We start from the raw sequence: 15,612 nt of genomic DNA on the forward strand, positions 1-15,612 counted from the left end.
GCTACCAAGCTCCCCTGCACGTTGTGCTGCCGACGTAAGCGGGGTAGCTCCAGCTGTTTGCTATCGCAAGCTTTCTGGCAAACATCATCCTGCATATTCTAAATAGTGTGTCCCTTTGATCTGAGCGCTCCAGCAATTTGCTTGCTAGCTGTCAATTCTTCTGAATACTGAGGTTAATTTACCGCATATACGGCGATGGGGAAAAAGAAAGTGCTTGTGAGCTATGGCGTTGACATCGATGCAGTATATGCTACAGCTTTCAATTGTATGTCTCCGAGCTGACTTCTGCAGGTCGCTGGATGGCTCGGTTCGTATGGAGGAGAAGACTCTACGAGTGATATCAGTAGAGGCACGAATCCTACCTCACGGAGTTTGTAGGGAACGAATAGCTGACGCGACATAGGACTCTGGGCCGGAACCGTGGGCACTCAGCGTTTGCTGAAGCTCTTCGAGAAATATAACATCAAAGCAACATGGTTCATTCCCGGTATAGTGCAATGACCACAATTTCCACTACGACTCAGCACTCATATGTTCAGGCCACTCCCTCGAAACCTTCCCAGAAGACTGTGCTGCAGTTCGCGACGCGGGCCACGAAATCGGACTTCACGGCTACTCACACGAAAACCCAGTTGACATGACCTTCGAACAACAACGCGATGTCCTCGATAAGACCTACAAAATGCTCACCGAGTTCTGCGGCAAGCCACCTCGCGGGTCCGTCGCGCCATGGTGGGAAACATCAAAAGAGGGCTGCGAATTGCTCCTTTCTTATGGCATCGAATACGACCACAGTATGAGTCACGAAGACCACCGCTGCTACTGGCTGCGGACGGGTGACGAGTGGACGAAAATCGACTATACCAAGAATGCGCGCGACTGGATGAAGCCACTCACCAAAGGACAGGAGACGGGATTGGTAGAGATACCCGGTAGTTGGTATATTGACGACTTGCCACCAATGATGTTTATGAAGAAGAGTGCAAACTCACATGGATGGGTCAACCCGAGAGATGTGGAGCAAATCTGGATGGATCACTTCGATTACTTCTATAGGGAGTATGACGAGTTTGTATTCCCAATGACAATACATCCAGACGTTTCTGGAAGGCCGCATGTTGTGCTCATGCATGAAAGGTAGATATTGTTCCAGACGTCTGAAGAGACTAGTACTAACCCTTGTCAGGATCATCGAGCACATCAACAAACACGAAGGTGTCGAGTGGGTGACAATGGAGCAGATGGCGGACGACTTTAAGAAGAACAATACAGTGCCGCAGGGCGCGAAAATGCCAGCGCCACCGGGAGAGATCTTGAAGCTGCAGAAGGAAGGCAAGGCATACTCTGGATTCGATTACAATGGTCCGATACCTCAGTAGTTCTCGAGATTGGGATGGTGCATCAAGATATTCAGACATATTTCATTCTTCTTTTCAGAATATATCCACTGCACGATTCTCGTCATTTTGTGTGGGTTTAGGTTCAACGTGATCCCGCAGCCTCTGGTTCAAAAAGCGGCCAGTTCTCAATTCCGAACATGAATGGGTTCACTGGCTTACCAGCACATTCTAAGTTGCTTGAATGTGCCAGCTTTCGTGAGAACACAAACATTGGTAATTACGATACCCAGTCGTGCCAATTGAACGCGTCGGAATCATATCGGGTCCACCCGGTAACATTATCCCCGCACGAGCACTGACCACCGTGATCCTCTCACACCAAATGCTTCCCCCACTCTTGCGCCCCAAAGCCAAACTGTCATCCGCACTGAGTCCCACTCCTATCGTCTAACCAATCGAAAGTTCCCCATTCTGACTGCACGACTCCACATTGTGCTCTAGTCCTGTCACTAGTCAGATAAGCCAAAGAGACAAGGCCGGGAATGTGTGTAGTTGTCAGCCATGTCACGCGTGTGCCGCACCGATAGGTGGGCGAGGATGGCGGGAAACGATGGTGGCCAGAACGAGAAGCTAAACTTTTGACGATCTGAACAAACTCCATGTAGTAAAACCGACTCCCGGACTGAGCATTGAGTTTTGAGAATACCAACGTTGAAGACTGACAGTGGTGACATCATGGCTCCAAGCAAACCTCCAGTGATCCAGCAGCAACAAAGAGATGCGTCAAGTAAACTAGACGTACGTTTGCCGCGTCGATTTCGTCGATAAGTTGCTAATATATTCAGGTTATAATTGTCGGTGCTGGTCTAGGTGGCCTCGGTGCTGCTATATCTATTCTCCTTGCAGGCCACAATGTGCACATCCTCGAAGTTGCGCCTGAGATAGGAGAAATTGGGGCCGGTATACAATGTCTTCCCAACAGTACCCGAGTACTCACAGCCTGGGGTCTTGAAGAGCGTCTCTCAAAACATGCCACGACTCCGCGTTTATGCAACATGATCGGCTGGAAGGGGAATAAGATCAGCGACATGAACTTCCATGAGTACGAGAAAGAGTGCGGAACACCTTTTTGGGACTTTCATCGTGCGAATCTGCATTTGGGTTTGTTAGAGAGGGCACAGGAGCTCGGCGCAAAGTTGACGACGAAGACGAAGGTCGTGGATGTTGAGTATGAGAGCAGTGGAGATGGCCATAGTACGATCGGCATCGCAGTGTGTGAAGATGGAAAGAGGTACAAAGCGGACCTGGTTGTAGGTGCGGACGGCATCAATTCAAAGTGCCGGGAAATATTACTTGGCCACGAGGATCCGCCGCTTCTAACAGGAGACTTGGCTTATAGGTTGTTACTCAACACGGAGGATATGATGAAGGATCCAGAACTGCGAGGTTTTGTGGAAGATCCGCAAGTTAATTATTGGATTGGACCAGATGCACACGCTGGTAAGCTAAGAATATGATTGCGAACTACCTGTATCGCATTATGCTGATGGCATGCAGTCAATTATGTCCTCCGTGGTGGGAAGCTCTTCAACATGGTTCTTCTAGTACCTGATGACATGCCCGCTGGTGCAAACACATTGTCCGGCAATGTGGAGGAAATGCGAGCCCTGTACAAAGACTGGGACCCACGGATACCAAAATTGCTCGCTCTCTGCGAATCGGTGTACAAGTGGCGCTTGATGATCCGACCGGGCCTTGATCCAACTTGGTCTCACGAGTCTGCGGCTTTCGCAATACTTGGCGATGCAGCTCACGCGACTCTCCCGTATCTTGCGAGCGGTGCTGGTATGAGCTTAGAGGATGGCCATGTGCTCGGGCTATGCCTGGGGAGATTGAAAGGCAAGAGTACTGCAGAGAAAAGACGGGCCTTGGCCGTATACGAGCGTTGCCGTAGGGAACGAACTGAACGTGTTGTATTGCGAGGAAATCGACAGCAATACTTGTACCATATTCACGACGGCGACGAACAGCGAAAGCGCGACCAACAGCTTCGTGCTTTTGCCGAGTTCAATGGGAGGGGCAAGATCAGCAGAGAACAGTACGAAGCAAAGGGTCTCAATGTCGAGGATGACCCGTTAGCATGGCGTTGGGGTGGTGTAGGCAGTTGGCTTTTGACGTATGTATGCGAAGAAGACGTTGAAAAGAGGTGGCGGGAGTTTGAGCTCGAGCGCAGAGGCAACAGTGACACTGTTAATGAAGAGAACGTCCGATCAGTTCTGTAGAATGGCCATGGCCTTTTGTCACCATTGGCCTCAATATCAGTCTTGCTCGTTTTGGTTTGACGCGCAATGGTGTTGTGCCAAAGCCGGTGCCCCCTTGGTGTATCCGCATTCGGCTAGCTAACGTTATGCCAAGATTCGATTTCTCGCGTTTTACTGTGGCACGAGCTTCTATCGGCGGCCATCAGCCATTCTAAAATACCTTGGGCTTCCCCTTAATGTTTCCGCGCGCGTGTATGAACGTTTATTCAGTCTTCACCTCATGCTAATAGACAACCTCGTGCGTGGTGCCAGTTGTTACAAAGCTCACACTGCGCTATCACGCTTAGCGGCGTTGCGAAGACGTCAACACAATGGAGTTGCGAATATCACCCAAGATTGGAAACGGTCGCAGTCAAGTAAGAGCAACCAGCTCCAGCCAGATTATGAAAAAGAACAGCATATCGATACACTGTCCTTCGATGCGCAAAGATTAGATTTGGCACCTACAAAACCCAGTGGGATCATACAAGACACCACTATTTCAAAACTGCTGTCAGAAAGAAAGCTATCGGTCAACGACCTTGCTGAGAACAAGAGCAACGACTGGACCACATTTGACACCGGAAATCTGGAGGCGAAACTTGCATCTGCGGATCAAGATAACATTGCGACACATTCAATGATTACGCAACCGCGACCCATGTCTTGGGCGCCACAAGCAGTCGCTTTGGAGGCCAGAAGTGAACGGTGTCAGCTGAAACACCACGACATAGCGTCAAATGTCCAGCTCCACTACCAATCTGGTTCATTAGCAACATCAAAACCACGTTACTTCAAGGTGGTAGCTCCAGCCGGTTCCCGCTCCTTGCAGCTGATCAGGGTTACATCTTTCACCGAAGCGCTTATCACAATCCGCTTTGGTGACCCAGGTACACTGTACTATGACTCTGTTATTGCAGGGTTCTGGCAGCGCTGTGAACATGAGTCACACTCGCGAACTGGCTGGCGGTTGGATGAGCATGGGAGCTACTATACTGATCTGCTCCTTTTCATACACGGGTATAACCATCTGCAGAACATGGAGAAAGGCCATCGGCCAAAGGATGATCCCCGGCTCATTGCAATCACCCAAGCTTTTAAACTCTTATATGCACCGCCGACTTGCCAGGTCTTCAAGGATCGATATTCTACAAGCCTGCAAACGCTCATCGGAGGAGGAGGTACAGCGCATTCTTACGGCAGAGTTCTCGAAAGATTCGGAGTTTGGCATTATGGGAAAGCTGACCTGAAAGCGTTACCCGGACCAGTCTCCACTCCTTCTCAGTCTGTTGGCAGCGAAACCAAAGAGCCGATGCAGGAGTCGCAACTAGGCCGACCAGACGAAGGCAAAACCGATGGAGATGTCGTCCCGGATCCAGGGCTGGAACCACAGTCTAGCAGCGAAATTGGTGAGTTGATGCAGGAGTCGCAATCAAGCCCACCGGATAAAGGTGACAACGATGACGGAGCCGTCCTGAAGAAAGGTCTCAGATCAGGGTTAGCAGCAGCATTTCCCGATCTCCCTACACACATCGTGCACGCTATTAATACTCAAAATATCAGCATGAAATCCGACATAATGACATACAGCCAAAGTAGCAGCTCTCGAACGACTATCATCCATGCTTTGATCTTTGTCAGGAAAGTTAAACACAGATATTTAAGGCAGATTGAAGGAAACGTCCAAGCCTGTACCGGAAGACCTCGCCGCATCAAGGAATTGCGTTATAAGGCCAGGCAACACCGCAAAAGGCTTGATCGTGTTGACGATCTCATGCAGACTTTGCTCGCATTGGAGAAGCCTGATTCACCTAGGCTAGGGCAAGATGGGCTTTCAAAGTCTCCAGTGAGCCTAAGTACACCTCTTAATAGACTCAGCCGACCATTTCGCACATCAGTAAAGTCACTTCGTCATCGTATCACAAGTTGGGAATCACTGCCGACGGCAGCGAAGGATGACTTCGATCAAGGCCATCTGTTCAACCTCCAAAAACTAAAAACATTATCCACGACATTAGGTCCAGATCAAAGAGCCTTCGTGTGGAGTCAAGTCATTCGGCAACTAGAGGCGGAAGTGGCTCTCCGCACAAGGACCGGACCTCAGTCAGCAGCGCAAGCGTATAACAGGTTCTTGAAAAGAATACGGGCATGGTTCAAAACTATGAAGTCGCAAAAGAACTTTCCACACGACTTACTCGTTCCAGGAAAACTGCCCATGCCCAATCGTTTCACGGGGAAAGTGCATGCAACCAAAGGCGAAGAGCAGAAAGCGGTAGACCTACTTCAATCAACCCAAAGAGCCACGATAAAAGCGATAAACCGCAAAATTATGAGGTTGAACGATGTGGGCAAATGGGACTCAAAGGAGACGAAGAGCAGGCAGTTGTCTCAAGACCTCCTGACAGCGAGGGTCAAGACGAGGGCCATTCGGAAATGGCTGACAGAAGCAAAATCTACTAGCGACAATCGGACAACAGATCCTCAGCCAGCCTCCGTCGACATAAGTTTGCCTTACGAAATTCTGCACTATGTTTTCGAGGATGCACTCTATCAACTGAAGCGAGCCATGTTTCACCTTGGACGCAGGGAATTTCCTCAAGTCATGGCGGATAACAAGTGGTATAGCGCCGAGAATGTTTCGATCATGGATTTCATACTCATTCTGCGGCAAGATCCCGACATACAGCGGCGTTTAGATTTCTGTGCAGATGAAGTTCGGTATGTAAAGTTTATGTACGAATTGCATGTGAGACATACACTGACCTCGCACTCCGACATCCAGATCCGTTCGTATCCTGCGAAATGCTCACGCGCATGAAAATGCTGATTTCAACGCAAGTCAAGCGGAAGCATTGTTGAGCGACCTCTCTATCGTTCTCCATGCATTGTCGTTCGAAGGGGCAATACCAGAAATCGAAAAGTATCGAATGTTGCTAGCTGAGTATGCGGAATCTGTCAAACCCAGCATGGCCCGCGCGCAAGAATCCGTGGAGACTCTACTATCTCAGGTTGACGCTGAGCAGATCGCCCGCAAAGCGGAACTCGAGGCAGCGGCTGCAGAGTCTAGAACACAGCTCGAGAGCATCAGCTCAGAGAAAGATGCGCTATCGCAACATGCTGACCGACAGAGGTTGCTGTTAGCTACGAATCTAGCAATGAGGCGCCGAAATATTATGCTCCGCTACGCAAGGAATCTTCAGACTCATACAGTCGAGATGCAGATACAACGCCTACTGAGCTCGCTACCAACTCCTCAAGCGGGGCTTCTGGCTCAAAAGTTTCATGAGGCTTATTCCAAGCCCGCTGCGAATGGCTCTAGGGACGACGATTCCTCCAAACGACTTCCATTTAGGCTTGATGGAAACGGAGAGCAAAAGGACAAGCACGGATCGTCAGTTTCTGGACACAAGATCCTCGTCAAATGCGGTGATAATTCAGCATCGCCTCACATTCTTCATTTTGATGTACGCAATGGTCTTAAGGCTTTCCAAGGGACGAGCACTACCTGTGATGCAAAACCAAGCTTCGATCGAAGTGAAGGGCAGACCGGCCAGCAAGAAGCATCGGACACTAGATATGGGAAATCTAATGAGCGCGATGACGATTCAGTATCGGCATCGTTTCAGCACTTTCATGTCGATGAACCCGATGATAAGAATCCTACAGACAGTCGGCTGAACGAATACCACGGCCAACAGACAGATGTGATACGTGGAAGCTCTGACATGGCAAGAGCTGAGCCGCCCACTTCTGGGAGTGGTCATGCAAACACATATGATTCAGAGCAGAGGCCTCAAATGTTATCGTCGAAGTCAGATGGCCTGAGCAATCCCAAGGTCGTGTACAATCCAGCAGATAAAGGCCTGAGCCATCCGAAGGCCTTGTATACTCCAGCTGGTAATGGTCTGTACCATCCTAAGGCTGTGCATACACCAGAAAGAAGGCGTCCTGTTTCCAGAGCTGAAGGAGAATGGAAGGGTTCCATCTCAAGGCTTTCAAGGCACGCCGCATCGCCAAATCGGAAAAGAGTGGCCCCTGCACCCGAGATGCTCAAAGAACAAGTCTTCAGAATACAGCGGCGGGAAGACGATGGTAAGATACGGGAAGTTGATTGGAACAGCTTATATCAAAATGAAGACCGGACCGAAACCTTATCTCATACAATGAGTGCACTTCCTCCTGCGATTAAGCACAGCTTGCCTGAGACGAAACCAGATCAGGAAATGAGTACATCATACCGGCCAAACAACGGAAAGACACGGAAAACTGGAGGGAGGAGCGCATCGAATCACGATAGCAGCACTGTAATTTGGCAACGCATGGAGAGAGTGAAGGATGCCCAGGTCGATGACCCGCCAGATAAGACGAAACACAAAGGATCGGATTCCTCGCGGCGGAAAGGCAATAGGAAGATAGTCACAACAGGACAGGGCAATGGACAGGGCGTGCCACATCCTCTGCCTCAACGCAGCCCGCGTGGGGACGAAAACAAAGTTTCCCGTACATCAGAACGGCAAGATCCTGAGAAAAAAAGCGCAACTGGACGAAGAAGAGCATTAAGTCATGATTCCCAGACTACAAAATCGGTACTTATAAGAAAAACAGGGAGTAGAGGCATAATCCTTCGTAACACTTCCAAATCTCGGGCATTTCGGTCATTTCGTAGTCCGCCCAGACTAGATACATAGTCTTAGAGTTGATGCGTTCTGCTTCCGCAAAATTGCGAGGGTTCCTACCGTTCTGCCCTCTCGTATCGTTGCATAGAGTATAGAGCATAGAGTACTGTAGAATCATGTATAATATCTTTAGCCAAAGCCATCGATCACTCCGTTCGTCGGCTGCCATCGCCTTCGAGATGCGAACCTTCTTGCTGGCCTCAACGATTCGTTCTCACTTCGCTCACGCCAGATTTCCACAGCTTGTGTAGCATACCAGCCTCGGTGAACTGGGAGGCCTATAAGAACTTCATCAATCGCTCAAAGCGCCTTGGACATATGCGGTATCTTGCGACCCATTGATTCATCCTGAGAAGGTCGCGTTGCAGGACACCAGATCGTGAGGTCTACCAATGGAGCAACGTCGAGCAAAGCAGTACAGTCATCACCTAATCCTCGAAGAAGACGGCACAGACATGAGCTTGTCACGCATTACACGCTCAAATCCCAATCATGAGTCTATTCTGTCTAATGACCTATCACATCGTATGCAAGCAACATACCCCAGCGCCACAAATGCATGAAAGCCTCCCCTCGCTCTACGCAGCCACTGCTTGCTCATAGAACGGGTAATCAACATACCCCTTCTCCGGCGGATCAGCCCCATAAAACGTATTGCGATCATACGCATTCAACTCCAGACCCTCAGCCAGCCTCTTCGGCAAATCGGGGTTCGCAATGAACCAGCGCCCGAAGATGATCAGATCGGCATCGCCAGACTGAACCTTAGGTGCGGCATTGTCGCGATTGAAGCCGCCGGCTGCAATGAACTTGACGCCGCCTTTGGAAAGAACCTGGCGGAATCTGGTGAGGCTGTTGCCTCCTTTGGCTTTTACGGTGGCTTCGGCTTCGACGCCTGCGCTGCTGGTGTAGGCGGCCAGAGCGTCCATTTTGGCTTGTTCGTCGAGGACTTCATCGAAGCGGGGCTCGACCCTATGTGCTTGTTAGTCGAGGTCAATGTGAAGGGAAAATGTGGTAGGCTTACATGTGAACGTATGCAGGTCGCACGTCTTGCGGCAATGACGCGATCTTATCGCACAAGTACTCCCAGTGTGCATTTGGATTGCTGTCCTTGGTGTTCTGGAAGTAATTGTACGGACTGAGTCGGATGCCAACGCGATCCGCGCCGATCTGTTTCGCGCACTCTTGGATAACTTCGAGGGGGAAGCGGCTTCGTCCTTCGATTGAGCCGCCGTACGCGTCTGTTCGCTTGTTGACGTTGTCGTGGAGGAATTGGTCGAGCAGATATCCGTTCGCACCGTGGATTTCGATACCGTCAAAGCCAGCTGAGCGCGCCTTCTTTGCTGCTTCGCCCCATGCTTTGACGAGGCCTTGGATCTCGTCGACTGTGAGCGGCTTTGGTGGGTGGTCTGCGCAGGCTACGCCGTCGAGCCAGCTGCCTTCCATGGGAACGTCGCTCGAACTGACGGTTGGCGCACCAGCACGGAAAGATGGCGGCGAGGCACGTCCGGTATGCCAGAGCTGGCAAAAGATGTATCCACCCTTGACGTGTACGGCATCGGTGACCTTTTTCCAGCCCGATAATTGCGAGTCTGAGAAGACACCTGGACAGCCTGGGTAGCCACTGGCCTGATCTTGTCAGTAAACCTCTTTATCTATTCTGGAATTGGATTCATACGTAGTGGGAGATGTCGGTCGCTTCTGTCAACTGCAAGCCGCCCTTGGACGCGCGTTGCTCGTAGTACTTGACATGCAAGTCTTTCGGCACGAACACACCATCGCTCTCCTTGACCGCTCGCATACGTGTCAACGGTGCCTGTACAACCCTGTGTTCTAGATTCACTGCTCCCAGCTTAAACGGCGAGAAAAGAGCCGTCTCTTTCAGCGGCTGGAAGCCTGATGGGGAATCTGCTTTCGGCATATTGGCGATGTTTCTTTTGCAAATGCTAAGTGAAGGTCTAGAAGCACAGAAGGGAGACGAGAAAAAGGGTTTCAAAAAGTTCGCAATCAACATTTCTCTCGCCAGGGTCTGCTATTGTACCTGCGCTAACCCTACAGCGGTCCGCATCCCTTCTCGCCAACTCCACGTATGGGAGTGGTGCTTGCAAAAATGGGGGAGGGGCACAAGTGACGCGATGAGGGACATGACACGTCCACGACGACCTCAGACGCATACAGATGCTCTACAGCGTACGAACGGCCGGCCGTACGTAGCGCCACATCAGCTTGCGGGCAACAAGAGTGGGGTTTGCAGTGGGATCACGAACCCGTTGGTGGTATCGGGAGTTGTGGCTTCGGCCGCCCAATCAGCCATGGCATTACGTGAGCCGCGTAATATGGATTAAGATGCTGATGCCGAAGGGTCAAAGGCGGCGGATGGACATATCATGTCGAAAAGGTCCGTTTTTGGGGCAGTCATCTTGTAATTGTTTTCGTTGAAGATGGCGTTGCCCGTTCCTCCCACCTCGGCAGCGGCGGACCCACCGCGGGCGTATTCCGCTGTTGACGCGCTCACACCTCTCATCACGTCGACATACACATCGCCCGATATCACTTGTTACATCAATGGCAAGAAAATTATCATCAGTAATCCGAATCCGCATTGGACGCTGCTCGATTACATCCGCGCGCAACCGAATCTTAAGGGAACGAAGTTGGGATGTGGCGAAGGAGGATGCGGTGCTTGCACTGTTGTGCTGCAGGTGGCAGACAAGCAGTCTAAGAAGAGGAGGATAAAGCATCTCTCCGTGAATGCCTGTCTGTTTCCACTGGTCGGTGTTGACGGCAAACATGTCATCACAGTTGAGGGCATCGGGAACGTCAACCGACCACATCCTCTGCAGGAGCGGATAGCCAAACTCCATGGGAGTCAATGTGGCTTCTGTACGCCTGGCATTGTTATGTCTTTATACGCTGTCGTGAGGAATGCGTATAATCCGGAGACACAAAAGTTTCATCTCAGTGCACGCGAGATCGAAATGGAAGGACATCTGGATGGCAATCTCTGTAGATGCACAGGATATAAACCGATTCTAAACGCCGCAAAGACCTTCGTCACGGAAGACTTGAAGGGCCAGCTTGCAGAAGAGGATGGCGCGACTACTGTGGATGCAGAAAGTTTCGAGAAAGATGTCATCGATATGACTAGGAATGGTTGCGCAGGTCCTTCAAAGGTATCTTGCGGACGTCCTGGAGGCTGCTGTCGAGATACACCATCGGACAGCAGTTCGAACGAAAGTAAGTCGGATGCGTCATCGCCACCAACCGAGCCAATTTCAAGCTCCGACGACGAACGCATACCCGCGATCGTTGTTGCGAAGAATGAGCCATCCCAGGATCCAGCGTTAAGTGGAGCCGAGTATGCGAAACCACTGAAGAGCAAGGAGAGCAAAAGCGCAGCGGTAGAATCCAAGACATCTACATCATTACTAGAAGCACCCGCTGAGAGCTCAATGAAAGGTGTGCCAAAGATTGAGTTCAAGGAATACGTGCCAGACACCGAGCTCATTTTCCCTTCGGCACTTTGGAAGTACGAGTCACGACCACTCTGTTATGGTAACGACAAGAAGATTTGGTTCCGCCCTACAAAGCTTGAGCAGCTGGTTGAGTTGAAGGACGCCTACCCGTCAGCGAAGCTCGTTGGTGGTGCTAGTGAAGTACAGGTAGAGGTTCGCTTCAAAAACTCGGACTTTGCAGTCTCCGTCTATGTATCGGACATTCCAGAATTAAGACATACCAAACTACCCGCTGACGCCGAGCTGGAAAACGCAAAGGAACTGGTTCTTGCAGCCAATACACCACTTACAGAGTTGGAGGAAATCTGTAAGACTGTGTACGCGAAATTGGGCAAGCGTGCCATGGTTCTCGAAGCCCTGCGAAAGCAACTGCGATACTTCGCTGGCCGTCAGATTCGTAACGTCGCCTCTCTCGCTGGGAACATCGCCACAGCATCCCCAATTTCCGATGCAAATCCTGTCCTCCTGGCGGCTGGTGCAACACTCGAAGCCGTCAATAAAAATGGTGGCACTGTCGATCTTCCCATGTCAAAGTTTTTCGTGGCATACCGAACAACATCACTACCACCAGATGCTGCGCTGTACCGGATACGGATACCGCTCGCGCAGAAAGATTGTCGAGAAGTGCTGAAGGCCTACAAGCAGGCGAAGAGGAAAGATGACGACATTGCGATTGTCACATCTGCATTCCGCGTGCGCCTAGATCAAGAAGGTCTTGTCGAAGATGTTAGTATCGTGTACGGTGGCATGGCTCCGACTACCAAGGAGTCAATCAAGACACAGAGTGCTCTACTCGGCAAGCGGTGGTTCCACTCTGAGACATTGGAAGCAGCCTTGTCAGCACTGCTCGAGGACTACGATCTGCCGTATGGCGTTCCTGGTGGCATGGCAGACTACCGCAAGACGCTCACACTCTCGCTCTTCTTCCGCTTCTGGCACGAATCAGCAGCCGAGCTCTGTCTTGGAAACGTGGATGAGCAGGTGGTAGATGAGATACATCGAGGCTTGTCAAGCGGCATGCGCGATGACTACAACCCATACGAACAACGCGTTGTTGGCAAGCAAGTCGCGCATCTGTCTGCTCTCAAGCAATGTACAGGTGAAGCAGAGTATGTTGATGACATGCCGCGTATGGATCGTGAGCTCTTCGGTGGACTTGTCATGTCTAGCAAAGCTCACGCAAAGATCATTAGCGTTGATTGGGAGCCTGCTTTGGAGATGCCGGGTGTTGTGGGATATATTGATAAGAACAGCATCGGCGCCGACGTCAATATATGGGGCTCAATTAAGAAGGATGAACCATTCTTCGCGGAAGACAAAGTGCTTTGCCACGGTATGGTCATTGGCATGGTTTACGCTGAAACTGCGCTCGAAGCGCAGGCTGCTGCAAAAGCTGTGAAGGTGGAGTACGAAGTCTTGCCACCCATCCTTACGATCGACGAGGCCGTTGCTGCGGACAGCTTCTTCCAACATGGAAAGTTCTTGCGAAAGGGTCTTGCTATTGATGATAAGATGGAGGAAGCGTTTGCCAAGTGTGACCGAATATTTGAGGGTGTTTCCAGATTAGGTGGACAGGAGCACTTCTATCTTGAGACGAACGCTGCACTATCAATACCTTCTACCGAAGATGGCGCCATGGAAGTATGGTCTTCGACACAGAATACTATGGAAACACAAGAATTCGTAAGTGCGGTCTTAGGTGTGCCCAGCAACCGCATCAATGCACGGGTAAAGCGTATGGGAGGCGGCTTCGGTGGCAAAGAGTCTCGCAGTGTACCTTTCGCAGTTTACACTGCCCTTGCTGCACGAAAAGAGAAGAGACCAGTCCGATTGATGCTCAATCGCGATGAAGACATGCTCCTCAGTGGCCAACGGCATCCATTCCAGGCACGATGGAAGGTCGGTGTCACTAAAGAGGGCAAGCTATTGGCGCTTGAGGCAGATGTATACAACAATGGCGGCTTCTCACAAGATATGAGTGGCGCAGTCATGGATCGCTGCCTTACCCACCTCGATAACTCATATGAATGTCCTAACACGTTCCTTAAGGGATATGTCTGTAGAACAAATACTCACAGCAACACCGCATATCGTGGCTTCGGAGCACCACAGGGAATGTACTTCTCCGAAACCATCATGTACAACATTGCAGAAGGACTCGGCATCGACGTTGATGAGCTCCGCCAACGCAATCTCTACAAGCCTGGCGAACACACTCCATTCTTCCAGAAGATCGACGAGGACTGGCATGTACCAATGCTTCTGCATCAACTCGCTAAATCATCGGAGTACGAGAAGAGAAAAGCCACAATCAAAGAGTTCAATGCGAAGAACCGGTGGAAGAAGCGAGGCACTTGTCTCATCCCATGCAAATTCGGTCTAAGCTTTGCGACAGCATTACATCTAAACCAAGCTGGAGCTTACGTCAAGATCTACCACGATGGTAGCGTGCTACTCCACCACGGAGGCACTGAGATGGGTCAAGGATTGTACACTAAAATGTGTCAAATCGCCGCACAAGAACTCGGCACACCGCTCGACGCGATATACACGCAGGATAGCCAGACTTATCAAATCGCCAACGCGTCGCCTACTGCCGCATCTTCAGGCTCTGATCTCAACGGCATGGCAGTCAAGAATGCTTGTGACCAGATCAATGAACGCCTAGCGCCTTATCGCGAGAAGCTGGGTAAAGATGCACCGTTGAAAGCGCTCGCTCACGCCGCTTACCTCGACCGCGTCAACCTCGCCGCCAACGGATTTTGGAAAATGCCTAAAGTCGGATATACATGGGGTGACACAAACTGGGAGACCGTGAAGCCAATGTACTACTACTGGACGCAGGGCGCTGCTACTTCTGAAGTCGAAGTCGACCTTCTCACCGGCGATCATACTGTCTTACGCTCTGATATCATGATGGTAAGCTAGACCACCCCTCTTCCCAATCTGACATGCTAATGGAAAACAGGACGTCGGCAACTCCATCAACCCCGCCATCGACTACGGCCAAATCGAAGGCGCCTTCATCCAAGGCCAAGGCCTCTTCACCCTCGAAGAAACCCTCTGGACGCGCGACGGCCAGCTCTTCACACGCGGACCCGGAACTTACAAAATCCCCGGCTTCTCCGACATCCCGCAGATCTTCAACGCGACATTACTTCGACAAGACAACGATGGCAACCCGCTGAGTTGGAACCATCTTAGGAGTGTGCAGAGTAGCAAAGGAATTGGTGAACCACCGCTGTTCTTGGGCTCGACGGTTTTCTTCGCGCTGAGAGAGGCGTTGAGGGCGGCGAGGGAGATGAATGGGAAGGGAGGAAAGGGTTTCGTATTGGATAGCCCGGCGACGGCGGAGAGATTAAGACTGGCGGTTGGAGATGATTTGGTGGAGAGGGCGAGGACGAAGAGGAAAGAGGGGGAGACAAACTTCTTGGTCGCTGTTGCATAAAAGCTGTTTTGTACCATAGCATTTGAGATTACTGTTGCATTCAAGTTTCCAGCATACATTAAGTTGTGAGACTATTATCTACATGTAATGATACTGCAAGTGCTAAGGCAACTCACATCAGTATACTTGTGACTTATTGTTGTCGTCAGTGTCGCTTCTTCGGCGTTTTTTTGCCGACAGTACCGAGATGACAAGAGCGACAAGTTGACGCTTCTGACTCTACCATCAACTCTCCATTCATCGACATCTCAATCTTGCCGCTAAAAGCGTTACAGCACCGGCAGACGTCAACAGCGATAGCAGCGGGTACACCGAGCCTTGTCGCGTGCCGCG

At 50.8% G+C, this 15,612-nt stretch overlaps 5 protein-coding genes across 5 annotated transcripts; 4 read left to right on the forward strand and 1 right to left on the reverse strand.

Annotated features, from left to right (window-relative positions):
* Positions 1-637: 637 nt before the first annotated feature.
* On the forward strand, positions 638-1,379 carry SNOG_04187 (hypothetical protein; the record flags this gene model as incomplete). The annotated part of the gene is made up of 2 exons (XM_001794559.1): positions 638-1,059; positions 1,187-1,379. 2 exons carry the CDS (start codon positions 638-640, stop codon positions 1,377-1,379), a joined length of 615 nt encoding a protein of 204 aa, XP_001794611.1.
* A 696-nt stretch (positions 1,380-2,075) lies between these two features.
* Positions 2,076-3,622, forward strand: SNOG_04188 (hypothetical protein; the record flags this gene model as incomplete). The annotated part of the gene is made up of 3 exons (XM_001794560.1): positions 2,076-2,138; positions 2,186-2,840; positions 2,898-3,622. 3 exons carry the CDS (start codon positions 2,076-2,078, stop codon positions 3,620-3,622), a joined length of 1,443 nt encoding a protein of 480 aa, XP_001794612.1.
* Positions 3,623-7,365: 3,743 nt separating this feature from the next.
* SNOG_04189 (hypothetical protein) lies at positions 7,366-8,260 on the forward strand (the record flags this gene model as incomplete). Its single annotated transcript, XM_001794561.1, has 2 exons — positions 7,366-7,732; positions 8,253-8,260. The coding sequence occupies 2 exons, from the start codon at positions 7,366-7,368 to the stop codon at positions 8,258-8,260; spliced, it is 375 nt and encodes a 124-aa protein (XP_001794613.1).
* A 634-nt stretch (positions 8,261-8,894) lies between these two features.
* Positions 8,895-10,237, reverse strand: SNOG_04190 (hypothetical protein; the record flags this gene model as incomplete). Its single annotated transcript, XM_001794562.1, has 3 exons — positions 8,895-9,288; positions 9,341-9,920; positions 10,033-10,237. The coding sequence occupies 3 exons, from the start codon at positions 10,235-10,237 to the stop codon at positions 8,895-8,897; spliced, it is 1,179 nt and encodes a 392-aa protein (XP_001794614.1).
* Positions 10,238-10,757: 520 nt separating this feature from the next.
* On the forward strand, positions 10,758-15,279 carry SNOG_04191 (hypothetical protein; the record flags this gene model as incomplete). The annotated part of the gene is made up of 2 exons (XM_001794563.1): positions 10,758-14,750; positions 14,800-15,279. The coding sequence occupies 2 exons, from the start codon at positions 10,758-10,760 to the stop codon at positions 15,277-15,279; spliced, it is 4,473 nt and encodes a 1,490-aa protein (XP_001794615.1).
* Positions 15,280-15,612: the final 333 nt, after the last annotated feature.

The sequence above is a fragment of the Parastagonospora nodorum genome, assembly GCF_000146915.1.
Source record: "Parastagonospora nodorum SN15 chromosome Unknown scaffold_6, whole genome shotgun sequence".
NCBI classification, from domain to species: domain Eukaryota; kingdom Fungi; phylum Ascomycota; class Dothideomycetes; order Pleosporales; family Phaeosphaeriaceae; genus Parastagonospora; species Parastagonospora nodorum.